Source organism: Hylobates moloch, unplaced genomic scaffold (genome assembly GCF_009828535.3).
Source record: "Hylobates moloch isolate HMO894 unplaced genomic scaffold, HMol_V3 SCAFFOLD_11, whole genome shotgun sequence".
In the NCBI taxonomy this organism is placed as follows: domain Eukaryota; kingdom Metazoa; phylum Chordata; class Mammalia; order Primates; family Hylobatidae; genus Hylobates; species Hylobates moloch.
In genome coordinates this window covers 79901779-79919085 of record NW_026652286.1, presented here as the reverse complement: position 1 = coordinate 79919085, position 17307 = coordinate 79901779, and the positions used below count along the sequence as shown (strand labels likewise).

The following is a 17307-nucleotide window of genomic DNA, read 5'->3' as shown; positions in this document are numbered from 1 at the left end:
CCATACTGGCCAGAGTAATCTACAGGTTGATTATAATCTCTGTCAACATACCAACAGCATTTTTCACAGAATTAGAACAAACAATATTAAAATTCATGTGGAACCAAAAAAGAGCCTTAATAGCCAAAGAAATCCTAAGCAAAAACAATTAAAAAAACCCTTCACTTATGAAGCTTAGTTTGGCTGGATATGAAATTCTGGGTTGAAAATTCTTTTCTTTAAGAATGTTGAATATCGGCCCCCACTCTCTTCTGGCTTGTAGAGTTTCTGCCGAGAGATCAGCTGTTAGTCTGATGGGCTTCCCTTTGTGGGTAACCCGACCTTTCTCTCTGGCCGCCCTTAACATTTTTTCCTTCATTTCAACTTTGGTGAATCTGACAATTATGTGTCTTGGAGTTGCTCTTCTCGAGGAGTATCTTTGTGGCGTTCTCTGTATTTCCTGAATCTGAATGTTGGCCTGCCTTGCTAGATTGGGGAAGTTCTCCTGGATAATATCTTGCAGAGTGTTTTCCAACTTGGTTCCATTCTCCCCGTCATTTTCAGGTACACCAATCAGACGTAGGTTTGGTCTTTTCACATAGTCCCAAATTTCTTGGAGGCTTTGTTCATTTCTTGGTATTCTTTTTTCTCTAAACTTCCCTTCTCTCTTCATTTCATTCATTTCATCTTCCATCAGCCATACCCTTTCTTCCAGTTGATCGCATCTGCTACCGAGGCTTCTGCAATCTTCGCGTAGTTCTCGAAACTTGGCTTTCAGCTCCATCAGCTCCTGTAAGCCCTTCTCTCCATTGTTTATTCTAGTTATCCATTCTTCTAATTTTTTTTCAAAGTTTTTAACTTCTTTGCTATTGTTTTGAATTTCCTCCCATAGCTCAGAGTAGTTTGATCGTCTGAAGCCTTCTTCTCTCAACTCGTCAAAGTCATCATCCAGCTTTGTTCCGTTGCTGGTGAGGAACTGCATTCCTTTGGAGGAGGAGAGGTGCTCTGCTTTTTAGAGTTTCCAGTTTTTCTGCTCTGTTTTTTCCCCATCTTTGTGGTTTTATCTACTTTTGGTCTTCGATGATGGTGATGTACAGATGGGTTTTTGGTGTGGATGTCCTTTCTGTTTGTTAGTTTTCCTTCTACCAGACAGGACCCTCAGCTGCAGGTCTGTTGGAGTTTACTAGAGGTCCACTCCAGACCCTGTTTGGCTGGGTGTCAGCAGCGGTGGCTGCAGAACAGCGGATTTTCGTGAGACCACAAATTCAGCTGTCTGATAGTTCCTCTGGAAGTTTTGTCGCAGAGGAGTACCTGGCCGAGTGAGGTGTCAGTCTGTCCCTACTAGGCAAACCTGACAAAAACAAGAAATGGGGAAAGGATTCCCTATTTAATAAATGGTTCTGGGAAAACTGGCTAGCCATATGTAGAAAGCTGAAACTGGATCCCTTCTGTAATTACACCTTATACAAAAATTAATTCAAGATGGATTAAAGACTTAAATGTTAGAGCATAATGTTTTTATATATCATCCATGTTGTAACAAGTATCAGTACTTCATTCTTTTTATGGCTAAATAATACTACATTGTGGAGTTTCTTGGTCATATGGTAACTCAACCTTGTCCAACCCATGGCTTATGGGCCACATGTGGCCCAGGACGACTTTGAATGCAGCCCAACACAAATTTGTAAACTTTCTTCAAATATTACGAGCTTTTTGCAATTTTTTTTTTTAGCTCATGAGGTATCGGTAGTGTTAGTGTATTTTATGTGGGGCTCAAGATGGTTCTTCTTCCAATGTGGCCCAGGGAAGCCAAAAGATTGGGCACCCCTGTGGTAAGCCGTATGTTTAATATTTTATTAATTAATCTATGTTGAATTGTTTGACGAACTACCAGACTGTTTTCCAAAGCAGCTGCACTATCTTACATTCCCATCAGTAGTGTATGAGGGTTCTGATTTTACCACATCCTTGACAAGACTTGTTATTATCTATTTGATTGTAGCCATCCTAGTGAGTGTGAAATGGCTAACTCACTGTCATTTAGTTTGTGTTTATTGTGTGCCAAATTGATTTTGTATAATATAATCAGCTTTTTAAAGGATTCTGTCCAAATGATGAAGAGGTGTATTTTCATGCTCCTTTCTTCTTTATCTCCTTTCATCCAGCAGTTTTGTTCACTTTTTCCATCTTACACTTAGTACATTCTCCACTATCTTTTACCAGTCTATCTGTTAAAAAATGTTGATTGTTACTCTCAAATAACGAGAATACAGTAGGCTAGCGGTCATAGAAGAGGTATATATGATTGATAAATTAAAAATATTTTGTATCAAAGCCCAAAGAAAAGATAATGAGTACAAATGCAAATAATATGAGGCTGTAGGAGGAGGGAATTAATTGTTCCTGGATCAGTGAGGACCATATTTCATTTGTATTGAAGAATTAGTCAGACTTAATTGGCAAGACTGTATCATTTTCAATTCAAACACTATAAATCAGAGAGGTTTGGCAACATCCATGAAAACTAGATTTAAGAGTAGACATACCATTTTCCATGTATAAAACATTGGATTTGAATTGAATATTTTCTGTGATCATTTATGAACTTTCCAAAAACACAATGAGGGCACAGTTATGTATGTATAAATTTGTATTGTGCTCCTGTTAATATATTTTGGATAAGATAAATACCTACTAGATATCTGCATTCCCACTGTTAAGTACCTTGACTTGATTTGGTATGTTTATTCTAGATGAAATAAGTTTTCTTCTAGCTCTTTATTCTGCTTCATAGACTATATTCACAGTGTACCCTTTCTGTGTTTCAAACATTGATTTCTTAAGGGAGAAAGCCTCTCTTGTATCCCAGACACTGCAGTTTTGTAGTCAGACCAACTGGTTTTGTTTCCTGGTTCTGTCCTTTAATAGCTGTGTGATTTTGGTTAAGTTACTTAGTTTCTGTTAGCCTCCGTTTTTTGTTTTTGTTTTGTTTGAGACACAGTTTTGCTCTTGTTGCTCAGGCTGGAGTGCAGTGGCGTGGTCTTGGCCCACAGCAACCTCCACCTCCCGGGTTCAAGCAATTCTCCTGCCTCAGCCTCCAGAGTAGCTGGGATTACAGGCATGTGCCACCACGCCCGGCTAATTTTTGTATTTTTAGTAGAGACAGGGTTTCTCCATGTTGGTCAGGTTGGTCTCGAACTCCCGACCTCAGGTGATCCGCCCACCTCCGCCTCCCAAAATGCTGGGATTACAGGGTGTGAGCCACTGCGCCTGGCCTAGCCTCAGTTTTTAATCTGTCAAGTGAAAATAAAAATTTCTGTGTTGCAGAAATATTTGGATTAGAATTAGTATCTAGCATGTAGTTGGACACTTTTTCATGAAAATGATTAGTGACCAGTTCTGATATTTTTTAGAATGTAATGAATTATGGTTTAGATGAAGATATAAAGTTTAAATAAATTTAAAATAATAATTTGTAAGGCAATACAGTTTACATAAATAGGCAAACGTGGAAAAGTCAAGAAGTATACAAGGACTAATATGTGGAATATTGTGGAAGAAAAAATTAAATTGCTGGTAGAAACAAGGAAGTCGGTGTGCTCTAAGAAATGCCTTGGTAATAATCTTTTTGCCTGATTCTATCAGTAATGGTGTTAAATAAATTTTCTTCTATTTACATTGGGTTTTATTTTTTCTTCTTTTTCTAGTTTCTTAAGGTGGCAGTTGGCATCATTGATTTGAGACCTTTCTTGTCTTTTAATACACAAGTTTAATGCTATAATTTTCCCTCTAAATTATGCTTTAGCAGCATACCACAAATTCTGATACGTTGTATTTTTGTTTTATTGCTGTTTAAAATCATTTCTCATTGTCTTTTTTTTGTTGTTGTTGTTGATTCATTGGTCAGTCAGAAGTGCACAATACCAAGTACGTGGCAGTTTTCCAAAAATATTTCTGTTACTGATTTTTAATTCCACTGTGGCCAGAGAACATACTTTTAAGTTACTAGAATCCTTTTAAATGTATCGAGACTTGTGTTATGACCCAGAATGTCATCTATCTTGGTTGATGTTCCACGTACACTTGAGAAGAACGTGTATTTTGCTGCTGTTGGGTGGAATTTCTATTAATGTCAGTTAAGTCAAGTTGGTTGATAGTGTGTTCAAGTCTTCTACGTAGCTATTGCTTTTCTGTTTGTGCTACCAATTATAGAGAGTGAGGTGTTTAAAATCTGTGATTACAGTTGAGATTTATCTGTTTCTTTGGAAGTTCTATCAAGTTTTTTGTTATACATTTTGAAGCTCTGTTATTAGGTATATAAACTTCAGGATTGTTATGTCCTCTTAAAATTTTTCTTTTCAACTTACATAATCTACAGAATGTTGTGTCCTCTTGATGTTATGACTCCTTTATCAGGTGACCTTTTATCATTCATAATACTATGTGCTGTGAAATCTACTTTGACATGAATAGAACTGCTCCATCTTCAAATCATTTAAAATGCTAACATCCAAGCATCTTGTTATTGCTTTGTATTTGATGATAACATGTAGTTTTGTTTTTTTTTGTTGTTGTTGCTTTTTTTTTTTTGAAACAGAGTTTCGCTCTTGTTGCCCAGTCTAGAGTGCAGTGGTGCGATCTTGGCTCACTGCAACCTCCGCCTCCACGGTTCAAGCGATTCTCCTGTCTCAGCCTCCTGAGTAGCTAGGATTATAGGCATGGACCACCACGCCTGGCTAATTTTGTATTTTTAGTAAAGATGGGGTTTCACCATGTTGGTCAGGCTTGTCTCAAACTCCTGGACCTCGTGATCCGCCCGCCTTGGCCGCCCAAAGTGCTGGGATTACAGGCATGAGCCACCGTGCCTGGCCTGTTTTGTTTTTAATACTTAGTACTTTTATACTTCCATCACACTAAGTAATTTACGTTACACTTAGTACTTTAGTACTTCTGTTACACTTAGTAGAATGCAGTGTAATGGAAAAAAAAAGACAAGTTGATGAGTATGATACAGTGTAGTCATCCTGAGACTGATGGCAGTACAAGTACACATTGGAGGGGCTTGCAAGATGGAGGAAGTTTCTTTGATGGAAATGACAGCTAATTCTTACCATAGTATTGAAAAATGAGTAGAATTAAACCTCATGGGTTGACCCAGGAAGACACTTACTACAACTGATGAGACAGCCTGTCAGGAAATAAGGATGCCAAGGACAGAATAACTGTGCAGTCATGTACCAATGCAGCAGGTATACATAAGTGTAAATGTGCTGTAATTCTTTATGGGTGGCTGAGATAATGACATCTTTGTCTCTGATAGTTCAGAATACATAAACTTTGTTTCATGCACAAAATTATTAAAAATATTATATACAGTTACCTTAGGGCTATGCATGTAAGGTACATAGGAAACATAAATGAACTTCATTTTAGACTTGCATCCCATCCCCATGATATCTTATTATATATATGCAAATACTCTAAAATCGGAAAAAATTGGAAATCTAAAACTCTTCTGGTCCCAAGCATTTGGATAAGGGATACTGAGGCAGTATTGTTATAACCATTGTAAAATTAGGAAATAAGGCATAGAGAGAGCACAGAGAAATTAAATAATATGTTCAAGGTTATACATACAGGAGATAGAACTTTACCGTGGTCATTTTGACTGTGGAATCTAAGCTTTAAACCATTATGACTTTATGTATGTATGATTTAGTTGGCTTTCAAGCTCAAGAGTTTGAACTTCATTCTGTACACAGTATAGAACTCTCTAAGTACCTAAGGAGGTACATAAAATAAGAAAATAAAATTTGTGTTTTTGTATTTTGAAAGCATCAATCTGTCCATAGTTCATGTTAGGAGATATATGGAGAAGGTACCTGGAGATGTGGTTAAAAAAAAAAAAAAAAGTTCCGTGTTCTATATAGTGTATATGTGAATTTTTAAAGTTACAGTTTTAACCTCTCTGTGATTCAGTTTCAACCTCTCTGTGATTCAGTTTCCTCATCTATTAGTTGAAAATGCTAATGGTCCCCACCACATAGGAGTATAAAACATGAACAAGTCTTATAGAATTGTATATAGTAAATATTCAGTAAACTTTAGCTGTGGTGATGATGATGATATTGACTCTAGAAGATGAAACAAATATTAATCATGTTTTTTCTTTTCTTTTAAATGTATTAGTTTTATCATAGAACTTACAGATACAGATTTAGGATACCACAGTACAGTAAAATCTTAATCAATACCTTCTACTCTCTATTACTGTTATTTTGGTTTTTCAGTTTATGGGAAAAACAGATGGAGACTATTACACCCTGGATGACATGTTTGTCTCCAAAGCAGCTGAGAGAGAACGTCTTGGTGAAGAGGAAGAGAACCAACGTAAAAAAGCTATTGCTGAGCATCGTAGTCTTGCTGCACAAATGGAAAAATGTCTGTATTGTTTTGACAGCTCACAATTTCCCAAGCATCTTATTGTTGCAATAGGTGTTAAGGTAAGAAGTGTTTACTATCCTTTGCTTACATTGTCATAGAACTTTTTTTGTTTCTTTATAGAATAACTTGAAGAAGTTTATTATTTTGTTTGTTTTACTTGTTTATTGGGTCCTTCCCCTAATAATTTTTAAGCTCCGTGAAGACAGAGACAACTTTTGCTCTCCATTGTATACAAAGCATCTAGCCCTGGTTGTAGTACATAATAGTAATTCATTTCAATAAATACTTACTGATTTAATTCTTACATTAAGTAAATAATTTTTGTATACCTAATATATGCCATACTCTAATTAGTCACTGGGGAAAAGTTGAGAATCAGATAGACTTTTAGACCTTATGCCTAGTGAAATAAGGCAGTAAATAAAGTAATAATTGCCCTGATTTGAAAGAATTGTCATAAAGCAAGTAAAGTGAGGAAATGGGAGAAAATGATGGGGGTATTTTTTTCACAAGGTAGTCTGGAAGGCTTCTCTGAGGAACTTTAGTAAAGATGCATAAAATGGGAAGGACAAGTAACACGAAGATAGGAATGAATAATGTTTCAGGAAGGACCATCAGTGAAAAGCCCTGAGGAGGAAATGAGCTTAGCATTGATGTTGCAGAAAGAAGGCAGGAGTGGAGTCAGTGAGAAAAGTAGAAGTTGAATGAATGAATGAATGAATGCTAGTTTCAGGAACGAATAGTTTGGGAAACATACATATACATATATATGTTGTTTATTGTATACATACACATATCCCTAGTCTTTAATATCTTTAGGTTGTTGAGGTGGTTACATCGGTGTCCATTCTGGCTTCTTTTGTTTTCTTACCTTCTTTTTCTTCTCTTTTCCTTTATACTTAACAAAAAGATAAATGTCAAAATCCCATTCAAAATTAAATAATTTTTAAAAATCCATCTTAACTAATTACTTATATTTATTTTTCTAAGTTCCTTTCCCAACTTTCATGTAAACAACATGGTTATAACTTAAGAGTTATGTTCATTCTTTAATATTTTTGCCTGATTCTAGTCATTACTTTTAATTTGATTTAGAAAAAGAAACAAAAAACTGCTTGGTAATTCATCCAGTTACCAAGTATTTACTGAGTGTCTAGTGTTTGTCAGCCTCTAGTACTAGGTACTGGAAATATAAATATGCCTAAAACCTCCTCAAGTTGCTTACAGCTTTATGGGGAGCAGGCAAACATAACCAGATCAATTTTAATGCAGTGATATAAATGCAAGAGTATTGTGGGAACACGAAGGAGGAATATTTAAGTTACCTCAGAGTTATCAAGGAAGGCTTTCGGGAAGAAGTATGTCTTGTGCTACATTTTAAGGTGGAATAGGATACATTTCAGTATTTAGGAAATACAGAACAATACAAGCAAAGACACTGAGGTTTACAACCACATAGTTCATTCTGGGAACTACAAGCTGTCTTAAGTGGGTACTACCCTTACTGGATCTCAGACCTCAGGAGTGTAAAGACTTTATACATCAGACCTGAGAATTATCTAGTCTTCCATTTATACCTTTAAGTGGGGGAAGAGGAGATATGCTAGCATTCATACACAAACTACACCAAAATTTAGTGGCTTAAGACAACATTCAAATCATTCTGTTTTGTATGGTCTGTTATCTTCCAGTAGGCTAGCATAGGCTTCTTCACATGGGAGCTAGGCTCATTCCGACAGAATTAGCAGAAGTACACAAGGCCTCTTGAGGCATAGACTTGGAACTGACCATCATCATTTCTACCATATTCTGTGGCCCTCGTGAGTCATAAGGCCAGTTTGCACTCCACCTCTTGATGGGAGGAGCTACAGAGTAACATTGTGAAGGGTTTGGGTATATGGAGTAGTAAATAACTGGATGCATTTGTGCAATCTACTACAGAAGACGTTCAGAATTTTTGCTTACACTCTCTTAAAATGCTATAATAGAGATATCTTTGTCTGAGATGTTCTGTTCATTTCATGACTACTGTTTTTAGACCACTAGCAAATTTACATTTTAACCCAAATATCTCCTAGAATTCTAGGTTCATGTATCCAACCTACTTTTCCACTTGGATATCTAGTAAACATCTCAAACTTAGGTAAAGGTCTAATACCCGTCTCCACCTTTACCTTTAGCTAACACTAACCCTCCCATAGTCTTCCTCTTTTTAGTAAATGTCACTTTCATCCTCCAGTTGCTTGCATTAGACCTTGGAGTAATGCTGAGTCCTTTACTTTCTCTCACTCCTTACTGTCCATTTCTAAATTCTATTGGCTATATTTCAAAATATATTCCTGTTCTGACCACTTTCATAATCTTTATTTCTACCACCCTGGCTCAAGTCATCATCATTTATTACTGGACTCCTGTGATAGTTTCCTAATGGTTCTTTCTGCCTCTTTCCTTTGCCCTTTCTCTATACAGTAGCAAGTGATCTTTTTGACTTTAAGTCAACATTAGTCAGATTTGGCTTTTAGACCAAAGTTGGAATCCTTATTGTCGCCTATGAGGCCTACAGGCCCAATTCTTCCTGTCACCTCACTGTCTGTCAGCCTTCCTCTCATCCTCTCAGCTTAGCCACACTGGCTGTTTGACAATCTGGAGAACACACTTGGTATGCATCCTCCTCACATGCTTTTCCCTTTGCCTGGGAGTTTCTTCCTGTGTCTCCCCTTCCTTCCTTCACATATCTTCTCAAATGTTACCCTAGTAGGTAACTTTAAAGGGAGGCTTCCTAACTTCTCCCTAGACACTATCTATACCTTTTTCTGCTTTATTTTTTTAGTACCGCTTATCACCATCTGACGTCTTGTACATTTTACTTTACATTTACATTGTTCATTTGTATTTCTTCTTTCATGTCTTAGTTCGGGCTACTGTAAAAAATACCGTAGACTGGATGGCTTATCAGCAACAGAAATTTATTGAAGCCAGTTCTGGAGGCTGGAAAGTCCAAGATCAAAGTGCTAGCAGATTCAGTGTCTGGTGAGGTCCCACATCCTGGTTCACAGCCACCGATCTTATTGGTGTGTCCTTACATGGTGGAAGTGGCAAGAACATTCCCTGGGGCCTCTTTTATAAGATAATTAATCCCATTCATGAGGGTTCTGTCCTCATGATCTAATCCCCTTCCAAAGTCCCCTGCCTGCAAATATTATCATCTTGGGTGTTAAGATTTAATGTGTATATTTTGGAGGCACACAGACATTCAATCTGTAGCACCCCATAAGCTCCTTATGGGTAGGGATTTGTGTCCCTGCACGTTGTTGATTTCCTAGCATGTAGAACACTGCCCGGCATGTAATTGGCCCTCAGTAATTATTGATCAGTCAATCAGTAGCTCTGCTTTCTCTGTCAAATAAAAAAAGGTATTGCTTTTTTGTGTGTTCTAATTTATTTAGGTATTTATTAATTTTCTTTTCTCTTTTATGTATCTATTATTATTTTGAAAAACTGATTTTGATACCAATTTTAGGTGATTTTTATGTTTATAATGTTTTTAAAAATGAATTTTATTACAACTTATTTGACCTATCATTGACACTTGGACCTGGCTCTTTATCTCAGTGATTATGTAGAAAATTCAGTGATTTCTTTAAATATTTCATTTTCTAAATCTTATAAGTTGTCTATAGACATACCCATGACCCTTAATCTTTCTTTTTTTCATGAACATGTTTGTGATTTTACTGTAATTTTAGGTAGATATCCATGTCCACTCCTACTTTTTTGTTTGTCAGCGAAGTTTTAAACATTTGAGTTATTCTATTAAATAAATAATGTCTGCCATGCAAAATATTTCTAGCTAAAACCCAGCAAAATATAACAGAAATAAGAAAAGATCAAGCCCTTTGTAATGCTTTTGTTCTCTGTATGCATACTGATTAACCTTTTTTTTTAAAGACAGTTTGTATAAAATGGAAAATTAGCACCAGTTTTTAGGTAATACATGTATGTAAATAAACAGAGCAGTAAAGCCATTCCGAGGTCATTTCCTCTTCCTCTTAGCTGAGTTAATTCTCTTTTCTCAGCTAATCAGAGAAGGAAGGCCTGATAAACAGGCAACAGTTAGACTACCATTACCAGGCCATGTGTCTTTTTGTTTTTGTGAAAACTGTGGTTTCAAGAGTTGCCAAAGTATCTAGCTCCTTCAGATTAAGGATATTGTATCATTCATTCTGCTCTTCTTTGCCTAATCTTAATCCTTGTCTGATGTAAAACAGTGAAAATTGAGATCTGTGCTCTAAATTTTCAGTTTATTAAAAGCCATCCTGATGCCTCTAAAAATATTAAATATCTTTAAAAATATTAACGTTTACAAAAGCAATTCTTAAGTAAGTATTCATTAAATATTTATCATTGTTTTTTACTAGGGGCTCATCTGTTACAACTGAGAATAAATAGCATTAACATATAAATATATAACATATAAATAGCAATAACATTTCACCTTTTGTATTTCTCCCCTATAGGTTTATTTATGTTTACCCAACGTACGATCTCTTACTGAGGGGCACTGCCTGATAGTCCCTTTGCAGCACCATAGAGCAGCTACTTTATTGGATGAAGACATCTGGGAGGAGATCCAGGTCAGCATGATAAATGTTCATTATCATTTTAAAACTCATGAGCAATTTTTGTAAATTATTGTGATAAATTCCAATAGGTTTTATACCTTCATTTAATGATTTTAGTTTCTAAACTTAAACGCATGTGTTTTCATAGTTGTATATATCTGCGGATCATGATGTTTCCATCATTTTATTTTCCAGATTTTGAGACCTTTTATCTACGAAATAAACTGTGACAAAGTAATAATTATTTTTACTTAAAAAAATCAGTCTAAGATTTCAACACTTCCTTTGTAGCATGAAAGAATCATTCTTACCACAGTAAGGCAATAAATTGCAGCTGAAAGGAAAGACATTTTCAGATAATGAAAAGAAATTTGAGGAGTCAGAGGTTTTATATTTAGCGGTTGCCGTGTTTTCCTGTGATAGAATTGGCCTTCTCTGCTGCTGTGTTTTTGTGGTGATTTTGTTACTAGCTTTAATTTCTGCTCTTTTTCCTTCATAATCTGGCCCAGCTTTTAGATTCGGGGATTTGTTTTTGTGGCTGATGCTTTAAGAGAGTGAAAGGCACAACATGGGTGAAATTGTTGCTGAATTATTTCAAGACCTAATAATGACCAGAAAAGAAAGGAAGAAAACTCTTTATTCTTCTAATGCCAGACAACTGAATAGGGGCTACAGGGAGCCTTAATTGGAAAATGTGAAAATTGTAAGTTAGCGCTGCACAAGAGACGACTAGTCTTTGCAGCATGCTGATAAGTATGTCAAAAGAAGAGATGTTTTGATGGCATTTAATGAAATTTAGTCTTGTATACCTTATAATTTTAAAGTTTTTGCTGTGAAAGTTAAAAGGGTAGATTGTTTTATTGCATTGCAACCAAGCAAAAGTAAGAATATAAGTCTTTTTGATGTGAAAGTTTCGGTTTTCCTAGTAGTGGATGCCAATGCCAGTAGGTAATTTAAGGTGGAAAGTATGGAAATTCAGTTCTTAGAATTATTTTAGAACATTTCCAGGATGCCTTTTAAAAATTTATACATGTAAAACTGATTTAATTTAGAACAAAATGAAGTGTCAAAAATGTTTTAAGTAATTATAGGAATACAATGTGTATGTGTTTTATATTTCTATAAGAAATCAAGTTGCTTAATGAAAACAATTTAAGTGGATGAAGATTTTTATTCAATTTAACAGATATTGAGTTCACGAATATAATATTTTAGGTGCTGTAAGAAATGAAGAAATCAAGTAATTCATTAATTCTGCCAAAATATATGGTGTATTTGTAGTGTAGTTTACATTATAGTTTAGCAGATTTTGGAAGCCAAGTGTATTATGGAAAACTGGGAAAGAGAGGAAAAGCCAAATTGTTTTATGCAAATAATGGTGTTATAGCCCCTTTTGTGTGAGAAAGGAAAATAATTGTTAGAAGTTATCAATTATTGTAGGCTAGTGAACTAATGAAATATTTGAATCCTAGCTTGAAGAAGAACAGTTTGCTGTTGCTCTTGTTGTTGCTGTTGTTGTTATTTTACTTTCAAATATGTACAACTCAAATTAATTCTACCCTAGTGAATATCTTTGATTATTCACCCCTTTTATTGGATATATTAAAAGAAGATTTGACTTAGCACAAAATGTTGTTGCCAAATGTTGCAATGCAGGAGCCACTTCTTTCAAGTGGTTTTAAAAATCACCAGTATCTAGTAATATTTAAATGTAGTTTTAGACTTCCTATTTAATAGAAGATGCAAAGATGTTTTGGCATAGCATACTTGAGTAATTACAGATTTCAAATAAGATCCAAATTGCTGGTTTTGTTTAATATATAGTGAAACTTGGTTCCCTCTAAATTTGTTATCATTTATACAAATTTTCTTGAACATACGCTGTAGGCAAACACTGTAAGCCCATTTAAAAAAATATTCCAAATTGATAGGTGGGGAAAAAGGAGGGTCATTGATGCTTACATACAGTGAACTTTAATGTGGAGTGATATGTGGGGCCATTTCATTAGGAAATAGCCAATGTTAGTAACTTTAGGTCTTTTTCTTGGGGCTAGCTAGACCTTCAGAAAAGACTCTTTTTTTTTTTATGATTATTATACTTTAAGTTTTAGGGTACATGTGCACAATGTGCAGCTTTGTTACATATGTATCCATGTGCCATGTTGGTGTGCTGCACCCATTAACTCGTCATTTAGCATTAGGTATATCTCCTAATGCTGTCCCTCCCCCCTCCCCCCACCCCACAACAGTCCCCGGAATGTGATGTTCCCCTTCCTGTGTCCATGTGTTCTCATTGTTCAATTCCCACCTATGAGTGAGAACATGCGGTGTTTGGTTTTTTGTCCTTGCGATAGTTTACTGAGAATGATGTTTTCCAGTTTCATCCATGTCCCTACAAAGGACATGAACTCATCATTTTTTTGTGGCTGCATAGTATTCCATGGTGTATATGTACCACATTTTCTTAATCCAGTCAATCGTTGTTGGACATTTGAGTTGGTTCCAACTCTTTGCTATTGTGAATAGTGCTGCAATAAACGTACGTGTGCATGTGTCTATAGCAGCATGATTTATAGTCCTTTGGGTATATACCCAGTAATGGGATGGTTGGGTCAAATGGTATTTCTAGTTCTAGATCCCTGAGGAATCGCCACACTGACTTCCACAATGGTTGAACTAGTTTACAGTCCCACCAACAGTGTAAAAGTGTTCCTATTTCTCCACATCCTCTCCAGCACCTGTTGTTGCCTGACTTTTTAATGATGGCCATTCTAACTGGTGTGAGATGGTATCTCATTGTGGTTTTGATTTGCATTTCTCTGATGGCCAGTGATGATGAGCATTTTTTCATGTGTCTTTTGGCTGCATCAATGTCTTCTTTTGAGAAGTGTCTGTTCATGTCCTTTGCCCACTTTTTGATGGGATTGTTTGTTTTTTTCTTGTAAATTTGTTTGAGTTCATTGTAGATTCTGGATATTAGCCCTTTGTCAGATGAGTAGGTTGCGAAAATTTTCTCCCGATTTGTAGGTTGCCTGTTCACTCTGATGGTAGTTTCTTTTGCTGTGCAGAAGCTCTTTAGTTTAATTAGATCCCATTTGTCAATTTTGGCTTTTGTTGCCATTGCTTTTGGTGTTTTAGACATGAAGTCCTTGCCCATGCCTATGTCCTGAATGGTATTGCCTAGGCTTTCTTCTAGGGTTTTTGTGGTTTTAGGTGTAACATTTAAGTCTTTAATCCATCTTGAATTAATTTTTGTATAAGGTGTAAGGAAGGGATCCAGTTTCAGCATTCTACATATGGCTAGCCAGTTTTCCCAGCACCATTTATTAAATAGGGAATCCTTTTCCCATTGCTTGTTTTTGTCAGGTTTGTCAAAGATCAGATGGTTGTAGATACGCGGCGTTATTTCTGAGGGCTCTGTTCTGTTCCATTGATCTATGTCTCTGTTTTGGTACCAGTACCATGCTGTTTTGGTTACTGTAGCCTTGTAGTATAGTTTGAAGTCCGGTAGGGTGATGCCTCCAGCTTTGTTCTTTTGGCTTAGGATTGACTTGGCGATGCGAGCTCTTTTTTGGTTCCATATGCACTTTAAAGTAGTTTTTTCCAATTCTGTGAAGAAAGTCATTGGTAGCTTGATGGGGATGGCATTGAATTTATAAATTACCTTGGGCAGTATGGCCATTTTCACGATATTGATTCTTCCAACCCATGAGCATGGAATGTTCTTCCATTTGTTTGTATCCTCTTTGATTTCATTGAGCAGTGGTTTGTAGTTCTCCTTGAAGAGGTCCTTCACATCCCTTGTAAGTTGGATTCCTAGGTATTTGATTCTCTTTGAAGCAATTGTGAATGGGAGTTCACTCATGATTTGGCTCTCTGTTTGTCTGTGATTGGTGTACAAGAATGCTTGTGATTTTTGTACATTGATTTTGTATCCTGAGACTTTGCTGAAGTTGCTTATCACCTTAAGGAGATTTTGGGCTGCAGAAAAGACTCTTTCAACCTCCTGTCATCTAAGCCCACTTGCCAGTGTTCTGGGAGTTGAATGGGGGAAGAAGGCTGGAGGTGGCAGTGTTGAACATGTACAGACATTAAGTAACCTTTCTGATAACACCCCTGTTTTCAGACTGTAAACTCTCAACTGTGTCTGGTTTTCTAGCCCAGCTACCTTGTTTTACCTTTTCCAGAGGATAATCCTATAGTTCTGATGATGAGGAGGGGATCTGGCATGTTGATTGCTTTTTTAATAGGCTTTCCTCTAAGTCATCTGTTTTTAGCTACACCTTCACCTCCACTTCCATAAGTACTTGATTGGTGCTGCCAACTCCTGAGCTTTTTGAAGGTTCTGCAGTGTAGCATGGGTTTCTTTGTTATTACTGCTAACCTTTTTTCCCCTCCCCAAGGTATGAGCCAACTTTCTGGCATTTAAGTCGGATCTTATGGAGTGATCTGATTTGTCATTGTGTTTTCTCTCATTTCCTTTGTTCAAGTAGCTTCGGCCTTTTAAACAATTGTTTAAATTCATTTTTGAGGTGTTACTCTGTGGAGAGAGTAGGGATACATGTGTTCTGTTCTGTTGCATAACATTTACCTTGGGATAACTTGATAACTTTATATTTAAACATGTTATATTTTTAAAACATCTAAATCGTAGCATTAATATTCCAAAATCAGTCCTATATAGCGTTAATAGTTTTAAGGAGTACTTTAATTTTAATGTCAAAATTATGTATTCATAGGTACTTGATTTTTTTTACTGTGGTGATACAAAAGGACCTGCAACATTCTGCAGTATAGTTTCCTTAAACTGATTATAAGAAATTGTAGTCTGGGTGCATTGACTAAATGAGGAATGGGCAATTAGATGAATAATGATAGGTTAGAAATGTGGAAAGGAGTGGTTACCCAAAGAATGAAGTGTTTTTTACTAGGAATATGGGAATTTCATGTCATCTCCATAACATGGGAACTCTGTCTCTCTTAAATATCAAACAGTTTTGATTTATGATATGGAACTACAAAAACTTTCCCCATTGTTTAGTTGTTACATAACTTTTTAAAAAATGAATATTTTTGTATAGCATATTTGTTACTGAGTATGGAGAACATCATGCTTGATGTTGATCAAACTCAAATTATTCCATTAAACTCATATTTGTAAATTAAAATATTCTATATATATGTGTGTGTATATATAGAGAGAGAAAGAGAGAGGAGAAGTACTTAAATGTGTGTGTATCCTCCTTGGAGCTATTAGTATGAGGTTTATATATTTTATAATACAGAACCATTCTTGCAACACTAATTTAGTATTTTTTCAGTTTTTGTTTGTAATTCGTGACACTTTGAGTTTGCCTTCTTCACTATTCTCCAGATAAAATCTAGAACAATCATCCAGTAATTAAGCCAGAAAGGGAGTATGAACAAACATGAAGTGAGGATGTTTGTGAGGTAATTTTTGGATTATTTAAACTTTTATTATTGTTATTGCTGTTGCTTTTTATGTACATCTTTTCTTCTTTGAAAAAGTTTGGGTTACAAATACATAGTTCCACTCTGTTAATGATTTTCCTTTTTCTAGTATATAAGGTTATCTTCTCACTCTAGGACTAGATCTTGAAATAAGTAACAATAAAGTTTTTTTTAATAAATAAAAGTTTATAAGCATAGTAACAAGTAACAAAATAGAGACAATCTGAAAAGCTGTCAGAATAGCAAATTTGTATATTTTCCTATTTGATTCTGTTTTTTAGTTTTTTTTTTTTTGTGCAAGTAACACTAGGCATGTGAAGGTAACAATGAGTGGAAACCACGTAGAGGGGAGGCACGAGGCATGCCTCCTCCTCCCAGTCAGGATAGTATCAGTGGAAGCCTAATGGGAACCTAGAATTCCCATCTGCTACCCAGCAGTGATGAGTAGTCTCTCCCATTTTTGAGTGTCAACAGAGGCCAAGCTGGGAACCTGAACTTCTATCCTCATGTGGCAGTAATAAGGTGGTATCTCTCTTTCTTCTGGTGGAGCAGTATTAGGAAAAGCCATATGAAACAGAAAATTTAAACAAGATCCAGTCTCTTAATTCTCAAAATGTCCAGATTTCAACTGAAAATAACTTATTATAAAGACAGTCTCAACTAGGATAAAAAAGGTAATCAATAGACACCAACACCAAGATAACAGAGATGTTCTAATTATCTGACAAAGATTTTAAAGCAACCCTCATAAAAATGCTTCAACAAGCAATTAGGAAAATATAACAAG

At 35.8% G+C, this 17307-nt stretch overlaps 1 protein-coding gene across 4 annotated transcripts in view; it reads left to right on the top strand.

Annotated features, from left to right (window-relative positions):
- CWF19L2 (CWF19 like cell cycle control factor 2) overlaps positions 1 to 17307 on the top strand; it is a 147894-nt gene that overhangs the window by 94396 nt on the left and 36191 nt on the right. For 3 of the 4 annotated variants that reach the window (XR_009215545.1, XM_032167290.2, XM_032167291.2), the window contains exons 13-14: positions 6273 to 6485; positions 10944 to 11060. Coding sequence is in view for 2 of the 4 variants with exons in the window: in XM_032167290.2 (XP_032023181.1) it covers positions 6273 to 6485; positions 10944 to 11060 (330 nt within the window). In the remaining 2 variants the exon portion in view is untranslated. Of the gene's footprint in view, positions 1 to 6272; positions 6486 to 10943; positions 11061 to 16422; positions 16500 to 17307 lie in introns of all 4 variants that reach the window. The other variant, XR_009215546.1, reaches the window with a different exon arrangement.